The sequence below is a fragment of the Lepisosteus oculatus genome, chromosome 6 (genome assembly GCF_040954835.1).
Source record: "Lepisosteus oculatus isolate fLepOcu1 chromosome 6, fLepOcu1.hap2, whole genome shotgun sequence".
Taxonomy (NCBI): Eukaryota; Metazoa; Chordata; class Actinopteri; order Semionotiformes; family Lepisosteidae; genus Lepisosteus; species Lepisosteus oculatus.
The window spans coordinates 13,471,279-13,494,364 of NC_090701.1; the positions used below are offsets into that span (position 1 = coordinate 13,471,279).

General features: G+C 37.4%; 1 protein-coding gene across 5 annotated transcripts in view; it reads right to left on the minus strand.

Annotated features, from left to right (window-relative positions):
• Window positions 1-23,086, minus strand: part of larp4b (La ribonucleoprotein 4B) — an 85,353-nt gene that overhangs the window by 32,455 nt on the left and 29,812 nt on the right. For 4 of the 5 annotated variants that reach the window (XM_015354806.2, XM_015354807.2, XM_069191004.1 and 1 more), the window contains 3 exons: window positions 7,866-8,013; window positions 6,586-6,762; window positions 2,532-2,613 (listed from right to left, as the gene is read on the minus strand). In XM_015354806.2, the coding sequence (XP_015210292.2) occupies window positions 2,532-2,613; window positions 6,586-6,762; window positions 7,866-8,013 (407 nt within the window). Of the gene's footprint in view, window positions 1-2,531; window positions 2,614-6,585; window positions 6,763-7,865; window positions 8,014-18,349; window positions 21,952-23,086 lie in introns of those variants that run through there. The other variant, XM_015354804.2, reaches the window with a different exon arrangement.

A 23,086-nucleotide genomic window follows, 5' to 3' on the forward strand; every position in this document is an offset into this window, starting at 1 on the left:
TTTATGCTAATTTATTTGAACCCGCTTAACCATCTGAAACATTACTAACATAAGATGGAATTGTTGTTGAAAACAATATGGCTGCTAATAAGTTGGCAAATATTTGCAGAAAACTGGAAATGACGCATTCCACCACATCTGTTTTTCCTCCTCAAATGCATTTATGCCACTTTAAGAAAATTCTGTGATATGAGGCACCATTTTATAATACATACACCTATCATTCACATTCTAAATGAACATGAGATTCTCTAACCTCAAGTCAGACTAAGAAAATATTTGATTGTTACGTAAGTTTAAGTAAAAATGACAATTCAAAGAATTACAATAAACATAAAAAAACTCAACATATTCTAACACTGATTTTGGTATCTAAACACTTGAAACTAGAACAATCTGTTTAGAAGTATTTTAAAAAAATAACTGAAAAGTAAGTAGAAATAGGCAGTAACACAAAAGTAGATTCTGTTATATATACTTTACAAACATGATAAAAACTAACTTAGAATTTAAACGAAAAAATGATGTAGGCCATACTTTATACAAAGTGGGATTGGGATTACAGACATACAAATTTGTTTTTAGTGAAAACTACGTAAAATGGCCAAAAATAAGAACAAAACCTGGTCTACAAGAAATAGAAACCTAAAAGGAGGAGAAAAGGAAATCAATTTCTTTCATTTTACTATCCTTCCATAGATTTTTTTTCAAAAACCTACAACTCGATGACTTGCTAAATGTCAAATAATTGTTTTTTTATGCAAGTTCTCCATAGACAATGAGAGCGCAGAAAAGCCTTAAGTGCAGAGTCAACCAACCAATCGATCGATTGATCAACCAATCAGGGAGGGCAGCCCACTGCTCACATCATGGGTTTGTGCCACGGTCATTTTTGCCAATATTTCAAAACAAAAGTAGGAAATAAGAGTCACTCTGCAATATAAGCTTTGTTAAAAAAAGTTTTTTTTTTGTTCATCTCATTCTTTTCAGTCAAGTGAATTACACAAAACAATGCTATGTCGTCTATTATCTCCCTTTCCATTTAATTCTGCACATTCACCATCAATGATTAAGAACATGTACAGAGCATGTAACATGCATCAATTTAACACAACTGTAGTTACCACATTGCTTATAATTTCATGAGTATGAGGGGAGACAGCACCAATTTTGTTTTTCTTAACCTTATATTTAATCCTCATAACACTACCAGACATTAGGGCAGAGTTCTAGGGTAAGCTTTTTAGTATCACTTTCTATGATATTTTAGGAAAAACAGTTTAAAAAGCACCTGCACTGTTTATAGTGCCTTTAACTGCTGATGTACAAACTGAGGTTCACCCCCTCAAACTCTGAAAATTGACCTTAGGAAATAAGCAATCTAGCGTTAGCACTGACTATCTGAAGGACTCCTGTGGTCCTGGAGCCACTTTACTTGCTGTGAAGACCTGTTTTCACTAACGGGTGGACAAAAAAATAGGGTGCTGGACCATCACACGCTGCCAGTTTGGCTTGTATGTGCATAGAGTCTACCAGCTTCCACTCTACCAGGTAGATGGGGGTAGAACAAACTGTCTCTACAATAAAAGGACACAAAGGCAACTTCCTTCTCTAGCACATTCTCCATATCTTTTATTGAACAGCTGGAGACATAGTCAGGATAGTGATATCAGGAAACTACCAAGTCGTAATCTGGTACTAAGGTCCCTGTTACACATCGATCACCTGGGTGGAGACAGAAGCATATTTCAGCAGCTGTAACTAAGACTAAGCAGTGCTTTAAAGGGTTTTGCTATGCTCGCTCCTTTTCGGTAACGTACAAGCATTAATTACTATTTGGGGAGCTGGAACATGAGGAAACTCCTGGACTACACAGACAACAACAGTCCTATATGCTGCACTGCATTTGTGACACAAGAACTCCAGAGATAAGACATTAACATTGCAGCCCTAAGTGAAATCTGACAAGGGGAACTCATGGATCGTGAAGGTGACAACACTTGGGTTTGGGTACAGAACAGTAATCATGTTGCATCCATGACATCACCTTCATTGATGATGTCCACTGTGAACATCTCTAAACTGTGAGACCAGATGACTATGTAAATAAAAACCAAAAGGAATTCACTACAGTATAACTGGAACCACAATTGCTTTTGTTTCTGGCCAACTAGCAATTTGCACTTTAATACAAGTGGTTACATCAGCAGGTCAGCCTGTAATTTACTCATGATTAAGCTTTGACAGCTTGAACTTAGATAAAAAAAAAACTGATTTCTATCATATCAATGATATGTAGAACTTTGCAACAAAGTCTTGGTTCACTGTAAAAGACAGCTACAGTTTTTTTTTAAATCAAAACCTCCTAATTAAAAATGCAGTAGAGATAGAGATACAGAAATAAAAACAATCTGAAAAAAAAATGTTTACAAGCGACAGCAGTGCAGTCATACACTTTATTTTTGCCAAATGAAGAGTAATAAAAAATTACCCTATGGTGTTCTAAGAAACTGACAAAACAGACTACTTGCCGAGACAAGCAGAACTCCAAAGTCTTTTTCAGATGTTCGCGAAGATCCTCTTGACTGTCTGTCTGAAGCAGCTCATTTCCACCTGAAAACAAGAACACTTCTTTGGTCAGATTTAATATTGCAGTTTTAAGGTTTCACTGTGCTTTTTCCAGACAAATTCAGTAAGGAACATGAACAAAATAGGATTAGAAATCAATTTTTGCTGCTTTTGCCTTTACAACAAAGTCAGTATACACGTCTACTGCATGAACGGGAGAATATTTATTTAAATGGGAGAATGAAATGCAGAAGAATAAACAAAATGCCAAGAAAAACTCCTTAAGGGCTTGCAGACAAGATCTATGAACCTGCTTTCTCAAGATTTGGACTAAACCATCTCAGAGAACAAAAGAAATTACGTAGGATTTGTAAGGCTTAAGAGCAAGAGAAGTCCAAACCCTTCACTCTGCAAGGTTTTGGCACAGTCACCTTATTTCTTTGATTCAGCTCAACTAAAGGAGGTGGCAGTAGCAAAGAAATACAATGGAATGGATTAAAGGGGACTATTTGAGAATCCCTGGAATAAGGAGACCAGGAAAAGGACTCAGAACCTAGGCTAAACAACTAAGCCATTAAATACATTTTAAAAAAAGGCATTAGAGTACAACGGATTTACAATACAACTTTTATTTTTTCCAGACACTGTTAAAAAATATTTCTGGCAGTTTTAATGTTACATTTTTTTAATCTCACTGTCTAGCTTTCATATACTTTATTGAAAGTCTGCAAAACAATCATACACTTCACATATATAAGATGCACAGTTTTTTAATTTTTTTTTTAAAGTGAATACTTTGAAACAAATACAAAAACAAAGTCAAGTTAAAATCTGTTAAAATCAATCTTCCAGATAGAATAAAGGAAAGCAGTAAAAAACAATCAAATCTTCATTCATAAAAAAACAAAAGAAGCTCTCAAAAGTATGGCACATCAGCTTTCGCATGTTGTTGTATTTTTCAAGGAAGACTGTTGTAGGACTTAAAGTAACCCAAAAGCCACAATGCTTGCTGAATTTTAATATACTGCTACTGAAGATGAGATTCACAAACCAGAAATTTAATAGTAACGCTAGGTTCTCTCTTACCAAGGTTCTTATACATGAACCATTTGCAAATCTCTCTACATTTGAGACCTAATATAAAAAACCCTATATAAATGAATACATCCTAGCACTCTGTACTTCAACAGAATCAAAATAAAATTCTACCAGCTTACATCAGGCATACACAATATCTAAAACATGGATAAACAGCAGCTATATGTATAAAGTCTCCATGCAGAATGATTAAAAAAACAAGTGTTTCAAGAGAGGGACAATTCTAAAATTCTAAAAGATTTCTAGAGAACGATACAACTAATTGTAGGCAAGACATTGCTCAGAATACTTCTCTATTCATGTTTTTCCTCCTACCTTTCTATATTTCTATTCATAAAAAAAGATTTCAAATTTCTTTCCTTATCTACCTAATCAATTATAATAACATTCACATATTTTAATTTAGAAAAGAGTATACATGAACTCTATGCTATTACAAGTATCTTTCTTGATTAAACACAGCCAATTTGATAGCAGTGGAGGCTTGTGAGGGAAAGAAAGCCAATTTAAAGTGACATTGTTCTATACCCCCTTCTAAACATTACATTATGGCAGAAACTGAGACAATGTGTATGGTGCGAAAGCAAGCATTCTAGATTTTTACTCAAATCTGCATAACATTTCAAGATTGTACCACTGATGGGTAAAATCTTCAATCTAACAAGGTGAATAAGAAAAAAGAATACTGCAGATTAACAGGTTATTTTCTTTGCTTATGGTTGACATGTGGCAATTTATTCAACACCATTAACTGTGTGTAAATATTTTTTGTGCCTCTAAGATCAAATACTGAGATTCACCACAGTTCGAGCACATCTGCACAATTTAGCGTAGTTCTCAATCACATTTAAAGGAAGCAGTGACAACGTTCCTTTTGATGACCTATACTTCTGCAAGATTACCCTTTCCTTGACATTAACACATCCTCATAGCTTGCAACATATTCAATAACTTGACAGACTGAGTAGTATCTATAGGAACTATTACATAGGTTAGTTTTACAATAGTTTTTTTTTTTACTGCTGAACATTTGAATTGTAGCCATTTAAACTGGGCACTGGACATGCAAAAATCATTCGTGAAGAGGGTCTAGGCTTTCAAAGACAAATACAGCTTCCTTCCCAGAAGCACTACAATACCTAGGTTTTTGAAGGCAAATAATACCTAAACTTACAGGCAAACACCTACATACATGCAGCAATTTTCAACTGAGAAGCCACACTTCCCATAAACAGGCCACACATTAAACAGAGCAGGGGCATTGAAATAGCCATTAGTTATAGATAAGGAAACATCTTTAAAAGTACACCCCAAACTCTAGTGACAAATCAATAAGTCTCGACTCCAGCTAACATGTCAAAGGCAAACCTGCTGTATCCAAGCTGAACAACGCAGCTGGGCCTAGATGAGTTTCAGGAAAAGTCAACCAGAAATGTCTCAAAGAGGATGTTATATGCAATCCAAATACCCATTTCACATATGGAAACAATTTCCTCATTATTTTCCATGAAATTGAACAGACGTAGGAAGGTATGGTGACAACTTTCTGACACTCTCTCCCCCTATGTGCAGATACATATTGATCAATTCATCTCAAGATAGCACCCCGTTTCCCCTGAATTCCTAAATTCAATTCAGTAGGAGAGAATAAATCTATAAAATAAGCCAATAAAGGCAGAGTGGGTTTCTCATAGAACATCAATTGTATTAGGTAGTTTTGTTGTTTTTCCTGGTTTTATAAATAATTCTCCTTTCCATTTTAGGTGAGTTTCAGCAAATGTTATTTGAGAAAATTCTGTTTTTGCAAAGCTTGAAGAAAAAAATATTGTAAAGTAACCGTTAAATTTTAATTCCATTAACAGTTATACCCAAACATGAAGTATTAGCTTTTTATGGAATTATGGAATAATGAGGGGGAATTTATCACCGCACCATGTTGATTAAATTTAAAAATCAATCTGAACTACTAAAGACCAACATTCAACAACACAAGAGCAGAGATGGCTGTAAAAAGAGAAAATAAGTTTAAATATGCGCACCGTATTGAGACCAGATGTAGGATAAATGTAACACTGTAAGAAAGTCTACAATATGACTGCAGGTGTAAAATGTCAAATGGCATACCCCTGAAATTAATTTTTTGCTCTTCTTAATAAAAGCTAGACTATTACACACTAATGGGCTAGTTTTTATATCTGCGCAAACTATACCTTTCACTTACAATACATTACATCCACAGCCGACTATTTTCTTAGGAGGCTCAGGTCCTTTGGTGTGTGTGGAACACTGCTACACACTTTTTATGAATCAGTGGTGGCAGCGGCCATCTTCTACGCTGCTGTGTGCAGGGGCAGCGCCATCATGACAAGAGATGTAAATAGGCTTAATAAACTCATCAGGAAGACTGGCTCTGTGTTGGGGCTGAGGCCTTGACCCCCTGGAGGTGGTGGCTGAGAGAAGAATGCTGACCAGGTTCACGGCCATCATGAACAACACCTCTCATCCGCTACATGGGACTGTTATTAGGCAGCAGAGCACTTTTAGCAACAGACTGCTCCACCTACGGTGTTCAAGGGACTGTTTCCGCAGGTCTTTCCTCCCGGCGGCTGTCAGGGTGTATAACACTGCCCTAGGCTAGGACTGTTAGCCCTTCAGTTGCTCGTCTATGGACAGCATGTTGCTCCATTGTACTTTTTGGACAATCAATCTGTATAAACCTATGCACATCTTGCAAATATTGTATAGTTTTTATAGTTTTTACAGTGACTATGATCATCATATTTTGCACACACCTATGTGTTTTTTTTTATCGTGTATAACTCTTTGTCTATTCTGATGTCTGTTTTTGCTTGTCTTGGGCTGGACTGCTGTAACACATCAATTTCCCTGCGGGATCAATAAAGTCTGATCTTATCTTACCTGTTCGACTTGGTTCATGGATAGATTCAAACTCTGCGTACACAGTGTCCGGACACTCCAGCGTCACAGCATTCATATCTGCTTGTTCTGTTAACGCTGTTGGAGGAAGCTCATCTGGATCAGGTAACAGGGGCTCCTGATGATACTGCTTGTTTTTGTCACTGTTGGCTTCATAGCCTAAAAATGTTTGGAAAAACAAAAAATTAAAATAAACAGCAACAAACAAAATCAGGTGCCTCTGCCTTCCAGAAAGCTGACTGGAGGCTGGCTTCCTGGTTTCTTTGAACCGGTCTAGTAATTGCTGAAGCAGAACATTTTTAAGGCAACTCCTCTCCCTTTAACAGGCCATCAGTGATCTTCATCACTCATCAGGTATGTGTGTATTTTATATCATCCTTGCATTAATTACAAAGTAATTCTATAAGACTTACATTGACAAATCTTACAATTAAGTACACATAACATTGTGCGCAAGTATAATGATAAATTAATATGACGAATGACAGAAGATCTATCTGAAACAAACAGGACGTTGTTCATTATCAGGGATATGTAATAGGACAGAAATGATCAAAATTCAATATTTCTACCCAGTGCTGTGCATGTACAAAATACTGTTTTTATTTAATAAAACTCTTAAGGAATAAGGTCAGATAAAATATAGATCCAATATTAGCAAACGTCTGTGCCCTTTATTTGACCAGGTCTTCTTCATACAAAGTTATCTCAGGTGTTCTGACAATACGGGAAAAGAGCTTGCTTTTCTCTTGCCATGCTGCCTGAACACCACAAGGCACTTCATACTGTCAAGACAATAAAGAGTCTGACAAGTCATTGGTCTTATGCCTAAACAAAAGGCAATGAAGAAATTAAGATTTAATCTTTAATCTCAGGGTGGAACAGACCGATAAATGGAAATCTCAGATGGCAGAGCATAAAGAACAATGGGCTAATAAAGGTAATGGAAACGTAATAATGCAACAAGCACTAGAGCTAATTATTTGTCACATAGATAAAGAGATGCATTTTTAACATTCACAATTAGGTTTTCTTATGCTAGCGCCATGAATTCTCTGGTGTCATAATGAGTGAAATTAAAAGATTCAAAGTCAGAGAAGGATGTTGAACAATGAGTTCAATGTCTGCGTGGAGGGCTTGCTCAGGAGAGACCCACAGGAAACATCAGTGGAATAGTAATCGTGTCATTTTATATTCATAAACTATTATCGGAGAAAGATTCCAACAATTTTGTAATAATGGGAAAAAGAAAAAGATATTACCTTCGGGACAAGGGTCTTCGGAAATCTCAGAGGTGTCTTTCCAGGACTTGTGAGCACTCCTATTGGTCGAGCCGGTGGCTTCCAAATTAAACATGTGATTTGCCCATACTTTTGCATTTGGGTTAAGGTCAGAGACCTTAGCAGATTCCTGCAAAAAATTAAAATTATTTTTCAGTTATTTCTCTTTTTTGCAATAATTTATCAGCTACTGCCCGAGGACCTTGTGTTTCAAAAGATGTACATAAATTCTGAAGTTTAACTTCTTTTAACTTTAAAAAAAAGTGCATCACTTTGCGGAGTATTTTTTTAAAACTTGTGTTAAGATGAAAATGAGTTATAAATAACAGCTTATTTGCTTATTTAGTTTTTGATAGAGGTTTGCCAACAAGTTTCAGAAACACATTTGCACGAAACTCTCCCACTTCTTACAGCTTTTCGGCAGATTTGAGCCTATAAATCGCATTCAGGAGGAGATGCCTTGGCCATTTCTAAGCCTGTAGACCTTAGTGGAACTTAGTCAATGGTCCCAGGGTTACGAATGCCATCACACACCATCTAGGGCGGATCTATAAAAAAAACAAACACTGACGGACATGGATTGTTGCTACAGAACATCATTCATTCTTGTACTTCTTAAGCCTGATCACTTTAATCACCAGGTTAAAATACAAACTGTTGCACAACAGGAACAAGACTATGGTCTAAAGGATTGAATCCAACTGGTCAAACACAACATTATTAAACAAGTATCTGGTCACCTAGTTTGACTAAATACGGAGCCCACCAAAAGCATTGGGGTAGTACAGTCTAAACCTAAGATTTATGCTATAAACTCTAATCATTTCTCATATAAAACATTACTGATATCAACAACCACTATGCATTTATTTTATAGGCAAAATTTAAATATCAATTCAGTTCTACGCTCAAGGGAATCAACTTGATATTAATGCATCTCTCAGTTTTGAAGGAGGAAAATTATTGGGACCTTTGGCTGACAGGTGGCACTTGATGGACAGGTGTTTGTTGTTGAGTTACTGGGCACTAATAAAAGTGTTATTAAAATCCCATCAACTTGCTTTGATATCAGTGTTTGGAATCTGTACCCTGACAGTCAAAATCAAATTCGAAGATCCTTCGTTTAAAGCAAAATAGGAAACAAAGAAGAAAAACCAGCAATAATCTCAATCATAGCTCAGACATTGAGCATCCCGAAATCCAAAAAATGTTTGGAGTTAACCAACAAAAACACTAGTAGAATTACCAATCAGACAAAACTGATAGAAATTCTAAGCTTTCGAGGACAACCCCATAACAACTTTCAGTAAATCAAAATGCACATTTCAAGGAAAACAGGCACAACAGAACTTATATATAATACAAAGGTTATATAGCAATATTTAAGCCTCTCATCAGCACCAAAAATTGATAATTCAGATTCAAATATGCATGGAAGTGCAAAGTTTTACAGACAGTTGATACTAAGATAATGTTCAACCTATCACTTTGGTATGGTTTATGAAGAAAGAGATGCACCTTCATGCATCTCTGAAGCATGGTAGAGGGAATACAAAGAGCGAACTCATCTTTACTGATGGGGTCCCTAATGATGGCAGCAGCAGAATGAACTCCTACGTTTACAGAAACATTTTACCTGCTTAAGTAGAAGGCAATCACATTTGGAACTTGTTCACTAGGATAAAACCACCTAGCCATGTTCAGAATGTTATTAATCACTTTAGTTAATTATAATGTGGTTGCGTGCAGCATCTTTTTTCTTGTTGAGCACAGCATCCTTTATTATTCTGAATGTGCTGGGTTGCAACTCCAACATTAATGATGACTTCAAAGGCACTTGACGCATTATGGTTTTGATATTTTGTTTCAGGCCGCCTGAAACACGTGGGATCCAGAGGATACATGTATAAAGTAAGACTGCTAACTGACATGCCACAAGGTTTAAGTTACAAACTCCCAAAATAAACTTAACTCACTACAAGGACAGCTGGCAAAAATAAAATACAGCCCAGTTGTCTTCTTCCCCAAAAGGTTTCCCAGCAATATAAAGTTCCACTATATATAGGAATTCCTCAATTTCTAACCATATAACCTTAACATAATACAGGAAACACTGCGAGCACTGTAAAATGTATTTTAATTGTGTTTATTCTCAACTTGAGATCCTACATGTGTTACAAGTTACAGGGTACATTATATTGCTGTTGTTTTTCTTTGATGTTATTGTTACTGTCACCAAAAATACTGGAACAAACCACACCAAAGGGATTAAGCAGACAGAATGTGGTTAAGGGCCAAAGGTCAAGGGTCAGAAGCAAAGGCAATCATACAACCAGTTGTTGGCAGTTCTTTCAAGTATAGTATATGAAACGGAGGTGACAGGATGTCAGCATTGAATGGCAGCTGAGTGTGGCACTGCATACAAGGACTTTACAGATCCCAATGATCACTTTGGGGAACATGGCACAGAAGCGGAAGACTGTGATGAATGAGCAAAACTGAATCCAGACCAGAAAACCTAAAAATATCACACAGATCAGTGAAAGGTTTGGTGAAATAAACTACAGAATGGTCCTTAACAAGTGTGTCCCACTGTGTGCAGGGAAGTGCATAGTCACATATACCACAATTTAAAACAAGACCTACAGGGAATCTTTGTCCACAACCAAATTAGGAAAAACTGCTTGGGGAAAGTTTGGTGTGTGTAATTCTGTTGATATTGTTTCTGAATTGGTCACAGGGGTGTCTGGATAACAGAAATCAGTCTAAAAATGATTTACAACAGAAGAATGGATGTCTTCATGTCACAAGAGCACGGTTGTGTCCAATTGATTTGAAACACTGTGCTCCCAACCTGCCCAATCTGGAAACACAATGCCGCCTCAGCATCCAGAAGTAGTCCTGGCTTAGTACAAAAAACAGGAAAACAATTAAAAATAATGTGCTGGAACCTGCAGTTTCTAAACTCGGCTCATTCAATCTTTTCTCCGCTCCCTGTATGTGGACAATGATGAGCCCACAAAATCTTCTATAATCTTTTCAAAAACAGTGCCATTTTGTATTTAGAATGTACAGTCTACTAGATGCATCCAATTCTTTGCACTTGTCTATATTAAATTTTATTTACCTTGTGTCTGCTCACCATAGTGGTGGTACTATAGTGATGCCTTTGCAGTTTCCTACGTGTTTGCTAATGCACTTATTTTTAAGTCATCTACACATCTAAAAGGGTTGCTGACACTACAGTACATTCAATTGGATGAAAAAAAGATCGGGGCAGGATGCAACCGAGCCAAAGATTAAGGGCTACTTTCAAACTATCAGGACAACAGATTAGGAAATAAGACAAATTAAGTAAGTAAGCCTCTTCCTGCTGCCAGCTCAAGCACATACTACCCAGCATCTGCATCTCAAAGTGGTCTCAATTTAATATTGTAACTAACGCTCCCAGGTCTCTGTGACTGTGGCATGGGGAATGACAGGCTGGAGATGACTTCACAGGCTAACTGTCAGTTCTATTGTCCTTTTCACAGTTAATCAGGAAGGCAGAAAAAGTGCATGCATCCTCTGGATGCAGAGGAGGGATTCATGCAGCCTATTTCTAAGTTTGTGATTACAAATGTGTCTTTTAGTTGAATGTTATTTTAATTAAGTTGAAGCCAACACATTAATACTTTAAATTATATGAGAGTTACTTTTAACCACACAAACAAATGCCATAGTACATTACACAACAGTTAGTGATAGGCCTGTTTATATATGAATTTGGCTATTTGCAGCAGTTCTCTGCACCAAAACCTTGTGAAAGCTGAGACCTTACTGAACTAAAATCAAGATCATTCATGCAAATCAGAAAGCAGTTGGTCAAAAACAGATCCTACATGGCACTGCATAATTACGGCAGGCCTGGTTTATGCATCACCTTGAATTCCTACAGCTTTCAATTTGAGAAATAGCATTTTTGTGGAACCATATCAATTTAACCCTGGAAAGCTAAATATACTTTATCAATGACCTTTGACTTTTAGTAACCATTGTTTACTAAAGTCTATTCACTCTAACAAGTCAAACAAGACCTGCCCTTTCAAAGTCCTTGCCTATTCCTGATATAATATTATAAAGATAAATATTCTAATTTAGATCTTAACATTCTCTCCATAAAACGGAGACTGATTGGCCTGTAATTTCGCAGTTCTTTCGTTTAGAGCAGTATAACAATTTTAAGTATAGCAATTTTCCAATCAGTGAGAGCCAGTCCTGCTCTTAAGACCTAATAGAAGCATCCTCATGCATCAAGTACTGCTAGTAAAATAACATCAGCTCCAGCTGATTGCCAATATCAGGCAAGGTCTTACTTCATTCCTAGGCATACTATGTGTCATATCATTTAATTTCTAAGCTGTGAAAAGTATTCAATCATCGTATCTGCAAATTCCCTCTTCATTATTTATCATCAACCCTTTGTTAATCTTCATACACTGGATATTAAGTCCAAAGTCAAGAAATCATAAGAGAACAGCATCCTCCTTTTTAAGTTGTTTTATACATTCGGCATCTGCTCAACATGCATGAATCTGCAGCACAAAACTTCTAGCTAAAAATCCAAATATGTTAATTATATTTGTTTTATATTTTTTCCCTATTCTAAATTGCTCATTTTCAATTTACATTTCTTTTATTAACATACATACTTTTGCAGTATTCACACGTACATGGAAAACATTGCAATTGAAATAAAAGAACTAAGTGAAATGTTATCGGACCACCATATGTCATTTTCCGTTCTATTTGCAGCAAGGTACAACTCTAACAAAAACCTATTGCTTAACTCTGGACATAAAAAACAGAGAAGTTATGTGTGCTATATGTTGCTATCAGTCCCTGAACTCCACAAATCATTTCCACAGAACTATAAATTGTCTGTCTGCAGGTGTGAAGACAGATAAACCTGCAAACTAAAACACTTAACCACTCCTGGGTGGTGTGGTGGGACTGTGGCTAAGGATATGCACCAGTGGCTGCAATGCATGTATCCCAGCAGAGGAATCCTACTCTGTTGGGCCCCTGAGAAAGGCCCTTAACTCCAACTGATCCAGTGGCACCGTATATAAGCTGACCCTGTGCTCTGACCCGGAGCTCCTCTCCCTGTCCGTGTGCCTCATGGAGAGCAAGTTGGGGTCTGCGAAAAGACTAATTCCTAATACAAGAAATTGTATATGGCCAATAAAATGATCTTATCTTAATTCAGAATGATGCACAATCCCTTAGTGCAGGTCTTTTAGTTAAAAAGGACCCCACTATTCATCCATAACATTTCCAGAAATGTCTTTTTAAGAACATAAGAGATGTTGCAAACAAGACGTGGACATCTAGCCCATTGACCAGGCAATTCATCCAAGGATCTCAGCCATTCGTTTCTTGAAAGAAATCTGAATATTGGCTTCAACAGTTTATATACATTTTTAACGTTTAGTGCCTAAGATTATTAGCTCAGGGGCACCATCCTTTAGCAGATGCTTCCAACAATATCTTCATCATTCTCAACAAAGATTGAACAATGGTTATGTTAACAACACTTTTTTTTCTTTAACAAATCGAACAGAAATATGAGTGTAACACTGTCAATGATTCCAATCGCTTATTTCTCTTTGCATGTGGAACATTTAATATGGAATCGTGTAATTAATCACTGTGCTTCATGACAGAAACTTACTGCTGTCAATTTGGAACGTCTTAAGGTAAGAGGCCCTGAAACAGTTTTAAAAAGTTTTCACTTTCAGCAAGTGTGCAATAGATCATTGATAATGTGAAGGGTTTTAAATTTGGAAGATCAACAAGAGAAATTGTTGCGACTGCCTGAAAATATCTGAACAATGTATTATTTTTGTATACTTTATTGTAGATCTCAAGACTTACAATAATTGCTTTTTCTCATGCATTAGTAAAATACAAGAAGGTGGGGAAGACATATAGAAAATCATAACAGTTGAATTACTTTTCATACAAATTTTCAACAGTCACATTTAATCTAACAAATTAACTTTTTTGCTACTTCTTCAAGAAGCTTCATAACTTCGCAAGACCACAAATAGGTATATGATGTATTGTCACTTTAAGAAAACCTTACATTGACTGTGGAAAGAACGCTCACGGTCGTAATCTTAAACGGCAATTGACCTATTTTGCTTCATAGACAGCTCGCCTGAAATAAATGCCTTGAAAAAAATTTACCTCTGTAAAAAACACGGTGTGGTCACTGTTCCCTAACGGTTTTCTGACCTCTATTCCCCCACCTCACCCTCATTGAAAATTAGATCAATAAAAGCACTACCTCTGTTGATTTTTCTGAAGGGCAAGGTGACAGCATGTTTTGATTTTAACACTAGTCCTTTTGTTCAAGACATTCCAAACTTCTGACAGACATTTGGCTGATTAAAGGACAAGTACTTAATAAATCAATTTTAAACATCAAACACAAAGTTTTAAATATTCCAAGTGTTCCATAAACTCCAAATGGATATTCACAGTCTGCAGGCTAATGAAAACACAGCCTTAATTAAAAATACATCAGTAGGCGCCTTACACACCATTGGAGACACAAGAAGCCATGGTTTTTAAAAAAACAGAAACATCTGCTTTCTATCCTGTTCTATGACATATATAAAACTTTTAATTTTAGACATAAATAGGTAAAACAAAGCATGTCAGCCATGTCACCACCGTTCTTAGACACTAAACGTTAAAAATTTATACAAACTGTAGAAGCCAATATCCAGATTTTTTTCACGAAATGAAGAGATGAGATCCTTGGATGAATTACCTGGTCAATGGGCTAGATGTCCACATCTTGTTTGCAACATCTCTTATGTTCTTAAAAAGACATTTCTGGAAATGTTAAGGATGAATAGTTTGGTCCTCTCTACCTAAAAGACCTGCAGTAAGGGATTGTGCGCCATTCTGAATTAAGATAGATAAGATCACTTTATTGGCCATATACAATTTCTTGCATTAGAAATGTGTCTTTTCGCACATCCCAACTTGCACTCTATGAGAAACACAGACAGGGAGAGAAGCTTGGGGTCAGAGCGCAGGGACGGCCATTTATAAGGCGCCCCTGGAGCAGTAAGGCTTAAGGGCCTTGCTCAGGGGCTCAACGGAGTAGGATTCCTCTGCTGGATGCAGGATATGAACCAGCAACCTTCTAGCCACAGGCGTAATTCCTGAGCCACAGTGCCACCACACCACCCCCATTTACAGCTCCCCATGTGAATCCTGGCAAGCTGTGCATCCTTATTACAAGATACCATACTCTGGGTAATAGATCTTTGTACACACCCTACAAGTAACTATATTAACGAAGACTTCAGCCAAGAATGTAAGAGTATTTCCATCTTCAAAAGTCACTAAAAAACTTCAAGTTAGCATTTCGTAACCTAATACAGAAAATCAAATTATCTGCGTCTCAACATGTTCTATGTACTGTTGATTGTGTCTTCAGTGTAAACTGTTTTGAGATGCTTTGATATTAAAGGTACTATAAATATATTAAAGTTTTCAGAAGGTTACTGCTGGGTTTAATTCAAATAATAATAACGTGTGTACGTCAGCAATATGGACAGATGTAAAGCCTTCGGAAAATTGTTTAATTCATGGCAGTTTAAGTAAAGAGATGACATGATACATGCCAACCCAAAAGCCATGTGACAGAGAAAAAAAATAGAACTAAGTTAAAATTAAAACATCCTGCAGGGGATTTTGTACGCAGAGGGAACAGTTGTTTTGGTACTTGTTTAATAATATTCTGAAATATTAATAAAATAATGCTCACAGACTGTTGTGTTTCACTAATGCTGGGAAATCACCAAAAACACATATATCAAATTATACTTCAAAACACCTAGCAATTTAAATACCCATGTGGTATGGCATGATAAGCTAAACCTTCCATATTCAAAAAGAATTACACAACTATTTAAATGAGTATGAAAAAGTGAAAATATCTTAATGCAGCGATGTCCTGTCCTGATGTGTCTGAATGTTTTCTCAGTCTCTGTCTCTCAAAGTAGCAGTAACTGAAGAGAAGGGCAATGATGTTAAAATGATCCCATCAAACCAGCCATGATCCGTTTTGGTCATTAAGAGACGGGTTGGAATTAAAGTCTTGTCTTTAGGATGAGTACTGAAAACGGAGTTCCTACACAACTAAAACCTTAAAACCTTAAACGTAGTTTTACATTGATAAACTTGTTCTTGGTGAAATTACAATGTTTAAGGAAAATCCCACCCTCTCAGAAAGGATCAAGTCTACAGCTACACACAGCAATATGTTGCCCTGAACATAGGACAAATCCTGTTTGATGTCAAACAGTTTGTAGAGAGTTACATAAAGTGGTTTTCAGCAGCAGGTCCAACACACCAGATTAAAGAACATGAAATTTCATCTCTAAAAGCACCTTGAGCACATGAGAAAAAATTCAAACAACAGAATTAGGCTGCACATGTTGAGTTATGTTTCACTCTTCTTGCAATAAATATAAAGACTTGGGTGTGGCAGTGCTATCTCAAAACACAGGGATAAATTCTCACTAAATACCTCATCTGACAAGACCCCCATGTAAACAAATTTCTGAAATTCAACAGATTTCTGACCAAAACAATATTTGAACTAAAAATGGTTGAAAAGGGTTTGTTCCGTGTGCTTTCATTTTCTGAATGTCATCTCCATAGGAGCTTTAACAATCTCACACCTGCTGCATTTAAAACAAAAAACACACACAGAAGAGTAATGGCTTATTTGGATGAAATTTAGCACAAAAAATTGTTATATTGTTCAATATGTTGAGATGTAAATCCTATTTTAAATCAAGACTCCTCTCATTGCAGGTTAATTCACCCTTCTATGTTGTCAGTTTTAATGAAAGTTTTTTCACTTTTTCCCCCACACTCAGAAGAACATGTTAAAATTGAGCTGACTGGCCTAAATTCTGCATTACAAAAGTCCAGATTCATAATGACATTCATAAACCAATTTACTCCTATTTTAGAGATTTTTGAATCATAAGATCTAGCAAATCAGATCACAACTATTTTTCTACAGTGAAACTAAATACAGATTCAGTACCTTCTCACAAAAAAAATGCTCACTTTGAAAAATAAGATTCTACAACAAAACCCACATGTCTTGTTAGCACATGAAGGGGTTACAGATAAAGGCAGATAAACAGGTGGTCTTAGTCTCCAGCCCTAACAAGAGTGGTGGCAATAAACACACATATCAAGTAATGTCATGTACTGTCTCACAGCTTTAAGTGCCTTGGGGCAACCTTGTTGTGAGAGGCGCTATATAAAAATAAATTGAACTGAATTTCCAAAGCACATAAAAACCTGGTCCTACACATTATACATGGGCATTCAATCTTTGATGATCATTCAACCATTACTTGAATCAGCTTTACTTTTGACTCCACTACAACCGCAGATAACTTCCATTTTGGTGTCTGAAATCTCTTTGCATATCAGAAAAAAAACATTAAAAAAATATTTTGTAAAATAAATCTGCACCATTCACAAAGGAAATATCTACAATAACTGATTGTGACATGGAAAAATGCAAAATAGAAGCAGACAAAACCCTTTCCCCCCCTTTATATAAGTCACTAGTACTTATAACTTTGACTGTACCCAGGACTGCCCTCAAAATCTCTTGCGTATACTCTTAACTTCAGCTGTGCTTTGGCTTGCTTTCTGTTTTGTCTTTGTTGGTCTGGATTCTTTGAACGTGTGCCAGTGCAGAAGAAGCAAGAGGCTACTGGCACCCCTCAGAAAGGACAATGATCTGTCTGTGGTTCACAAGTCAGACATTTCAATAAGTCATTCGAAAATGACACAGGGTAAGAGAAGAAATGAAAGGAAAATGAAGGAACCTAAAAAAACCTAAGTTTAGTTTGTTTTTTGAGGGAGTAGTAACAACTCTTTCATTACAGATATAAGACATTTATGTAGGTCAACCAGAAATTATAAACAGACTTTACATAACTTGCCTTAGTTTTCTTAGTCACATTACAGACTGCAGGATTTGGGATATTTGGGACTCTAGTTTGAAAACATTTTGACAAGCTCATGCTCAGACTGGGTACTGACTGGTCTTGGATGGGGTATGCTTAAAATATAGGCCCAATCATAATTCAATCTATACTACATGTAGGTAGGCATTTTATAAAGACCATATCATAATGTTGGCAATTTTAAAAAAGTGTAACGAACTCTAAAAACTGACCTTCAACAGACCAAAAGCTCTCACTTCAAGGTTTGAAAAATCGAAACTGTAGACAGGAGTAAGCTAATCAACATCTGACTGATAAAAAGCTAAACCTATTACTTTGAAGAACAATCAAAATGCAACAAGAAAAAAGTGGTATGTAGGCAAGACAACTTTGTAAAATATATATATAAAATGAAATACTCACAAGTTCACTGCAGTCGTGCTGCCAATCCCACAAACATGAACTGTCAGAAACCATTAGACTATAAGGATAAGCTGCCATGAAAGCTACAGCAGCCTGTAAATCTTGTGGTGCAACAAATGCCTGGGGTTTGGCCATCTGCAGCAGGTTGCTCTCTATAGCAATATCGGAGTAATTTATATTCCATATGGTATCCACTGGACATTCTGGGGATCCTTCTCCAGAAAACCGATGCTGTAGCTCCTCATGCTGCGACAGATCCTCCAGCCATGGCAGAAAATCCTTTGAAACCCCCTTTTCTTGCTTTTCTTTACTGTTTTCTGAAAAGTCTGACACCACATTTAGCATGCCATCGTTTCCGTCACCTTTGGGTATGTGACTTCTATCCTGATGCTCTTCCGTTTCTGTATTCTCAAGAGAGTCCTTTTCAGTAAACGGATGCATTTCGTAAGAAGGTGTGGAGGCATACAAATCTATCTGATCGGGATCCACATTTAAAGCACTTTGGATAACCTCCTTTTCAGCACTTGCCACCAAATTATGGCTACAGATTTCATTAACCGTGTCCTTTGAATCATAATATTTCGAAGTTTTCCTACCACCGTTACTTATTATAACATCACTTGCAAATTGTTGTGTGACAGCTCTCATATCCGTATCAGACATCACGAGTCCGGTTTCATCTCTCCCATGTGCTTCACTCCGTTGTTCCAGCTGTTGATCAGCTAGGACAGTTCCCTGGTAATTATGCAATTCATGAACTGTATCGTTACAAATTCCCACTTGGTCTTTTATTTTAAAGCCTGTTGATGACCAGTCCTCTGGCAAATGAAGCAGCTGTATTTCTTTAAAATCCTCTGCTACTCCAGCCTCTTGCTTGTCACTCTCAGCATCTCGTACTTCACAGACTCCTTGTTTGCATTCAGCAGACGAGCATAAATTGCCATCAGAAGGCTCACACTGATCAGAATCTACAGCACAGAAGCCATGATCTGGCCAGCTGTTTTTCCGAGATGCACACTTGCAGTTTTCCAGCACTGCAGGCCATTTTGGCACAGGAGAGAGTGCATGGCATTTGTTATTCAAGTCCCTGTTGTCATTTAACGTATTGCCTCCATTATGAGCTATAAAAGCAGCTTCAGAGTCCTCCTGGCAGATTTCCGTGTCATGTTTCATTATCAAGTCACTCTGCTGCATCACAGATTCAGTAGATTCTTGCGTATCCTTCGCTGCGTGTACAGAGTCAAATGCTGTGTCTAAATCATCTCCACTTAAATGAAGCAAACATGTATCCCATAATCCAGTCTTGCTATAATGTAATACCCTCCTACTCACATCTGACCTTGCTGCTATAGAAACTGAGCTGACATCACTGTCTGTGTCAAATGCTTCAGACTGTTTAAGGCATATTTTACCTTTATCATCTAAATGCTCCCATGTTGCTAACGGGTAAGATTCAGATCTTTTTTCCATTATTCTTCTGCTGCTAATATCAGGGAGGACCAATTCAGTCCTTGCCTGATAGCTATTCTCACTATTGCAGTCAGCTGGTAAAGCCCCATTTTTATTTCCTTTATTTTCACCATTGTGACAGAGATCCTTCTGAGTATTAGAGATCAGGTGTTGATTCACGTCATCAGCGAGACTGTCTGAATTATCATACAGATCATATTTTAGCCTGCTCCCCTCAGATTCCGAAGCCTCTTGTCCTGTGTGGGCTTGGTTACTTAAGCCATCTGTTTCTTCTGTCTGGCCCGGAGTTAAAACACTTAATGCACAAGTTGTGGCACTGAAAGGTATTTTTAATGCCTGCTCTTCACAAGTCACTTTTACCATCTCCTTTGGATATGTGGAGCAGTCTGCAGCCAATGTGTCCGTATCATTATTCACCTGCCCAGACCAATCAAGACCAGGTCTTTTATCCCCAGTTTCAGACTGAACTGACTGGATATTGTGCATATTTAAGAGAGCTCTTACTTTTGCTCTTGTATCACAGAACTTGCACATGCCTGTGGTTTCTTGTGAACTTAAAGCCCAAGATTTGATGTCATAACTACATAAACACGTAGTACATTTCAGCTTGGAGGGACTGCCATGTGGCACGTTAACTTGTGCATCAGTCGTTCCCATAGACTCATGAAGAAATGTCCCCAACATGTCGGGCCCAGAGTCGCCAAGTTTCTCCGCTGTATTAAGGCTATAACAGGTTTCTGCACTCCCGACTTTCCCATTAATAACCACACAATCTGGTCCATTACACCCTGGGCCATGGAGATCCACATTATCAGACAAAGGAGCCGTCAAACTCGGAGATGCGTCTTTTTCGTTCTTTGCCTTTTCAGAGAAGGTCAGACTGTAACGGCTCTGGTTTTCACCGTCTGCACTCGTCAAGGCCTGTGGACCTGTTACACGTGTGGTCCCAAAATTCGTCTGCACATCCTGGTTAAAAAGGTCCTCTCGTATAGGCTTGTTTTCCAATGAGCTCGGCACGTGTTGGTGCACTCCATTTTCTAGTGAAATCTCAGGCTGCTGTGACTCCAAAGCAGCTGTTGTTTTCACAGGCTGCAGTGTTGAAATTCCATCTTCCATAGTTGGAGACCACACCACATTCCACATTCCCTTTTCTGCAGCTGATGAATGATTTAAGTCTACTGCAATCCCTTCCCGTGTGGCAAAAGGTGATCCCCACTCATGTTCTAAATCAGCTATGTCTATTGGACAGATATTATAGAAAGTCTGGGTCCTCGTTTTAAAACTGTGCCCCTCATTTGAAGTGAAACACGAACTGTGTTCTTGCAGACAAGTTTCATTCCTCAGACTTAAAGTGTCTTTATTTCCTGGTTGAAATGGTGTTTCATCCACTAGTCCCTTGGTTTCCTCTTTCAAAATATAAGTACTTTCTTCTAAAGTATTTCTGTTTTTCAGACATTTCTCTCTTATGGCAGATTTTTCAATGTCTGAGGTTACACAGTTCTCAAGGCAAGAAAAGTCCTTGGCCATTTTTTTCTGTGTGAAGTGAACCGGGTTTTCTGAATGCATTTCTGTTACAGAATTAATAACATAGCTCTTTTCTTCAGATTCCTCCGTGCGACTTGCAAGCACTCCTTGCACAGAAGTTTCCCTTATCATATCTTCTGAGATAATCTTATCCTCAGCCCCATTAATTGTTCCTGCAAATATTCCAATAGAGCGATTTTGAAAACCGATGTCCCTTTGGCTCATGTCTGTTTTTCCGTCACCTTCTTCACTGTTTGTACACTTTTGAGAAAGTGGTTTATTAATAGGCGGATGCTGAGTCCCGTGATTGGGAATGGGACAAGTCCAAAATAAATTTTCACTAGGCACATGCTCCAAGCTGCTCTTTTTAGCTGATGGGTCAGTTGCGAAACTGCAATCTCTCCTGTTACTTTTGTCCACATGCTCAAGGAGGTCCTCGTGTATATCCATTTCAGCTAAAACAGAGTCCGGGTTCCTCACCCCTTCCTTATTTGACTCCTCTTCAACAGTTGTCTGCAGCAGGCTTGTTCTTTCATTCGGCTGATTTGTGTTTAATTCTTTACTAAAGCAGCAACCCATGCTCAGAACAGTACTCCACTTATACCGACCGGTACTATAAGCAGTATGTTCTGCAAAGTAAATGAAACAGCCCTCTGCCTTAGAGAACACCCAGCGACCAAAATAACCCATTTATATCTGAGTGAAGAACTCAGATGCTCTTGTCACTCACAATTTAAATGCCAAACCCACAATGACCTGTAGACACAAATGCACTTGCATATTGTGTGGATGATTTCAGCAATCCTGTCTGCAACCCTCATTTCCTGGGACAGAATCTATAAGATGCGTTCCCAAAAGAACTTGAAAAATTTGGCAGGGATCAGTCAAGGATAGCCCACTCATGTTCAATATGTGATGACTGGCTTTACCATGATGGACATGTTATGTCTTTACAATACTGTTACGGGTCGGATTTTCTAAATGTTTCGATTTCACCATAAAGTACCCCTTTACTTTTGCACAGCTGTCCCTTGTCACATCACAATGGCCACAAATTCACGTGGCCAAGCAATTTGACTAATATTTAACAATTAACAGAAGATTCTTAGCAAGGTTATGTCAGCCTTTTTGAATACATAGGAAAAGTGAGCCTTGAGGCAGGATAAATAAGGGTAAACGTTCAGAATGGAATACAGGTTAGACTTAAAATGCACAAAGAGGAAGACAGAAAAGCACCATGACAGACCAAATGACAAGCCACGTCCACTGAGGACACTCTAGGGTTTAGATAAGGCAGTGTTGTCTTATAGCAGTAGAAATATTTAATTCTTCTTTGTGGTATACACCAGGCTAAAATAAAGCTCTCACGTCTTTAGTGATGCACTATTCAGAATAAGGAAAAATCTATGTAGGGCAGATTAAAAGATGGGAAAAGGTAAGGTGTCAATATTCGAAGGTTTCCAAATATCTAAACAGAATTGTATTGAACGTTGTTTTTTCATTAATATTTGTATTTTTACCTTTGCTGTCTGTTACAATATTGTGCAGAACAACAAAGAAAACAACTGTCAGCATTACCACTACCTATTCCCTTAAAACAGGTGATTCATAACTGTTTAATTTTATAATTTTATATAAGACAAGCTGGTGTCAGGACCTGATTCTATTTTAAAGAATAACCTCCCTTATTCAATTATTCACATCCTCCAACTTATTAAAACACTAATCAGAATTACTTTATCT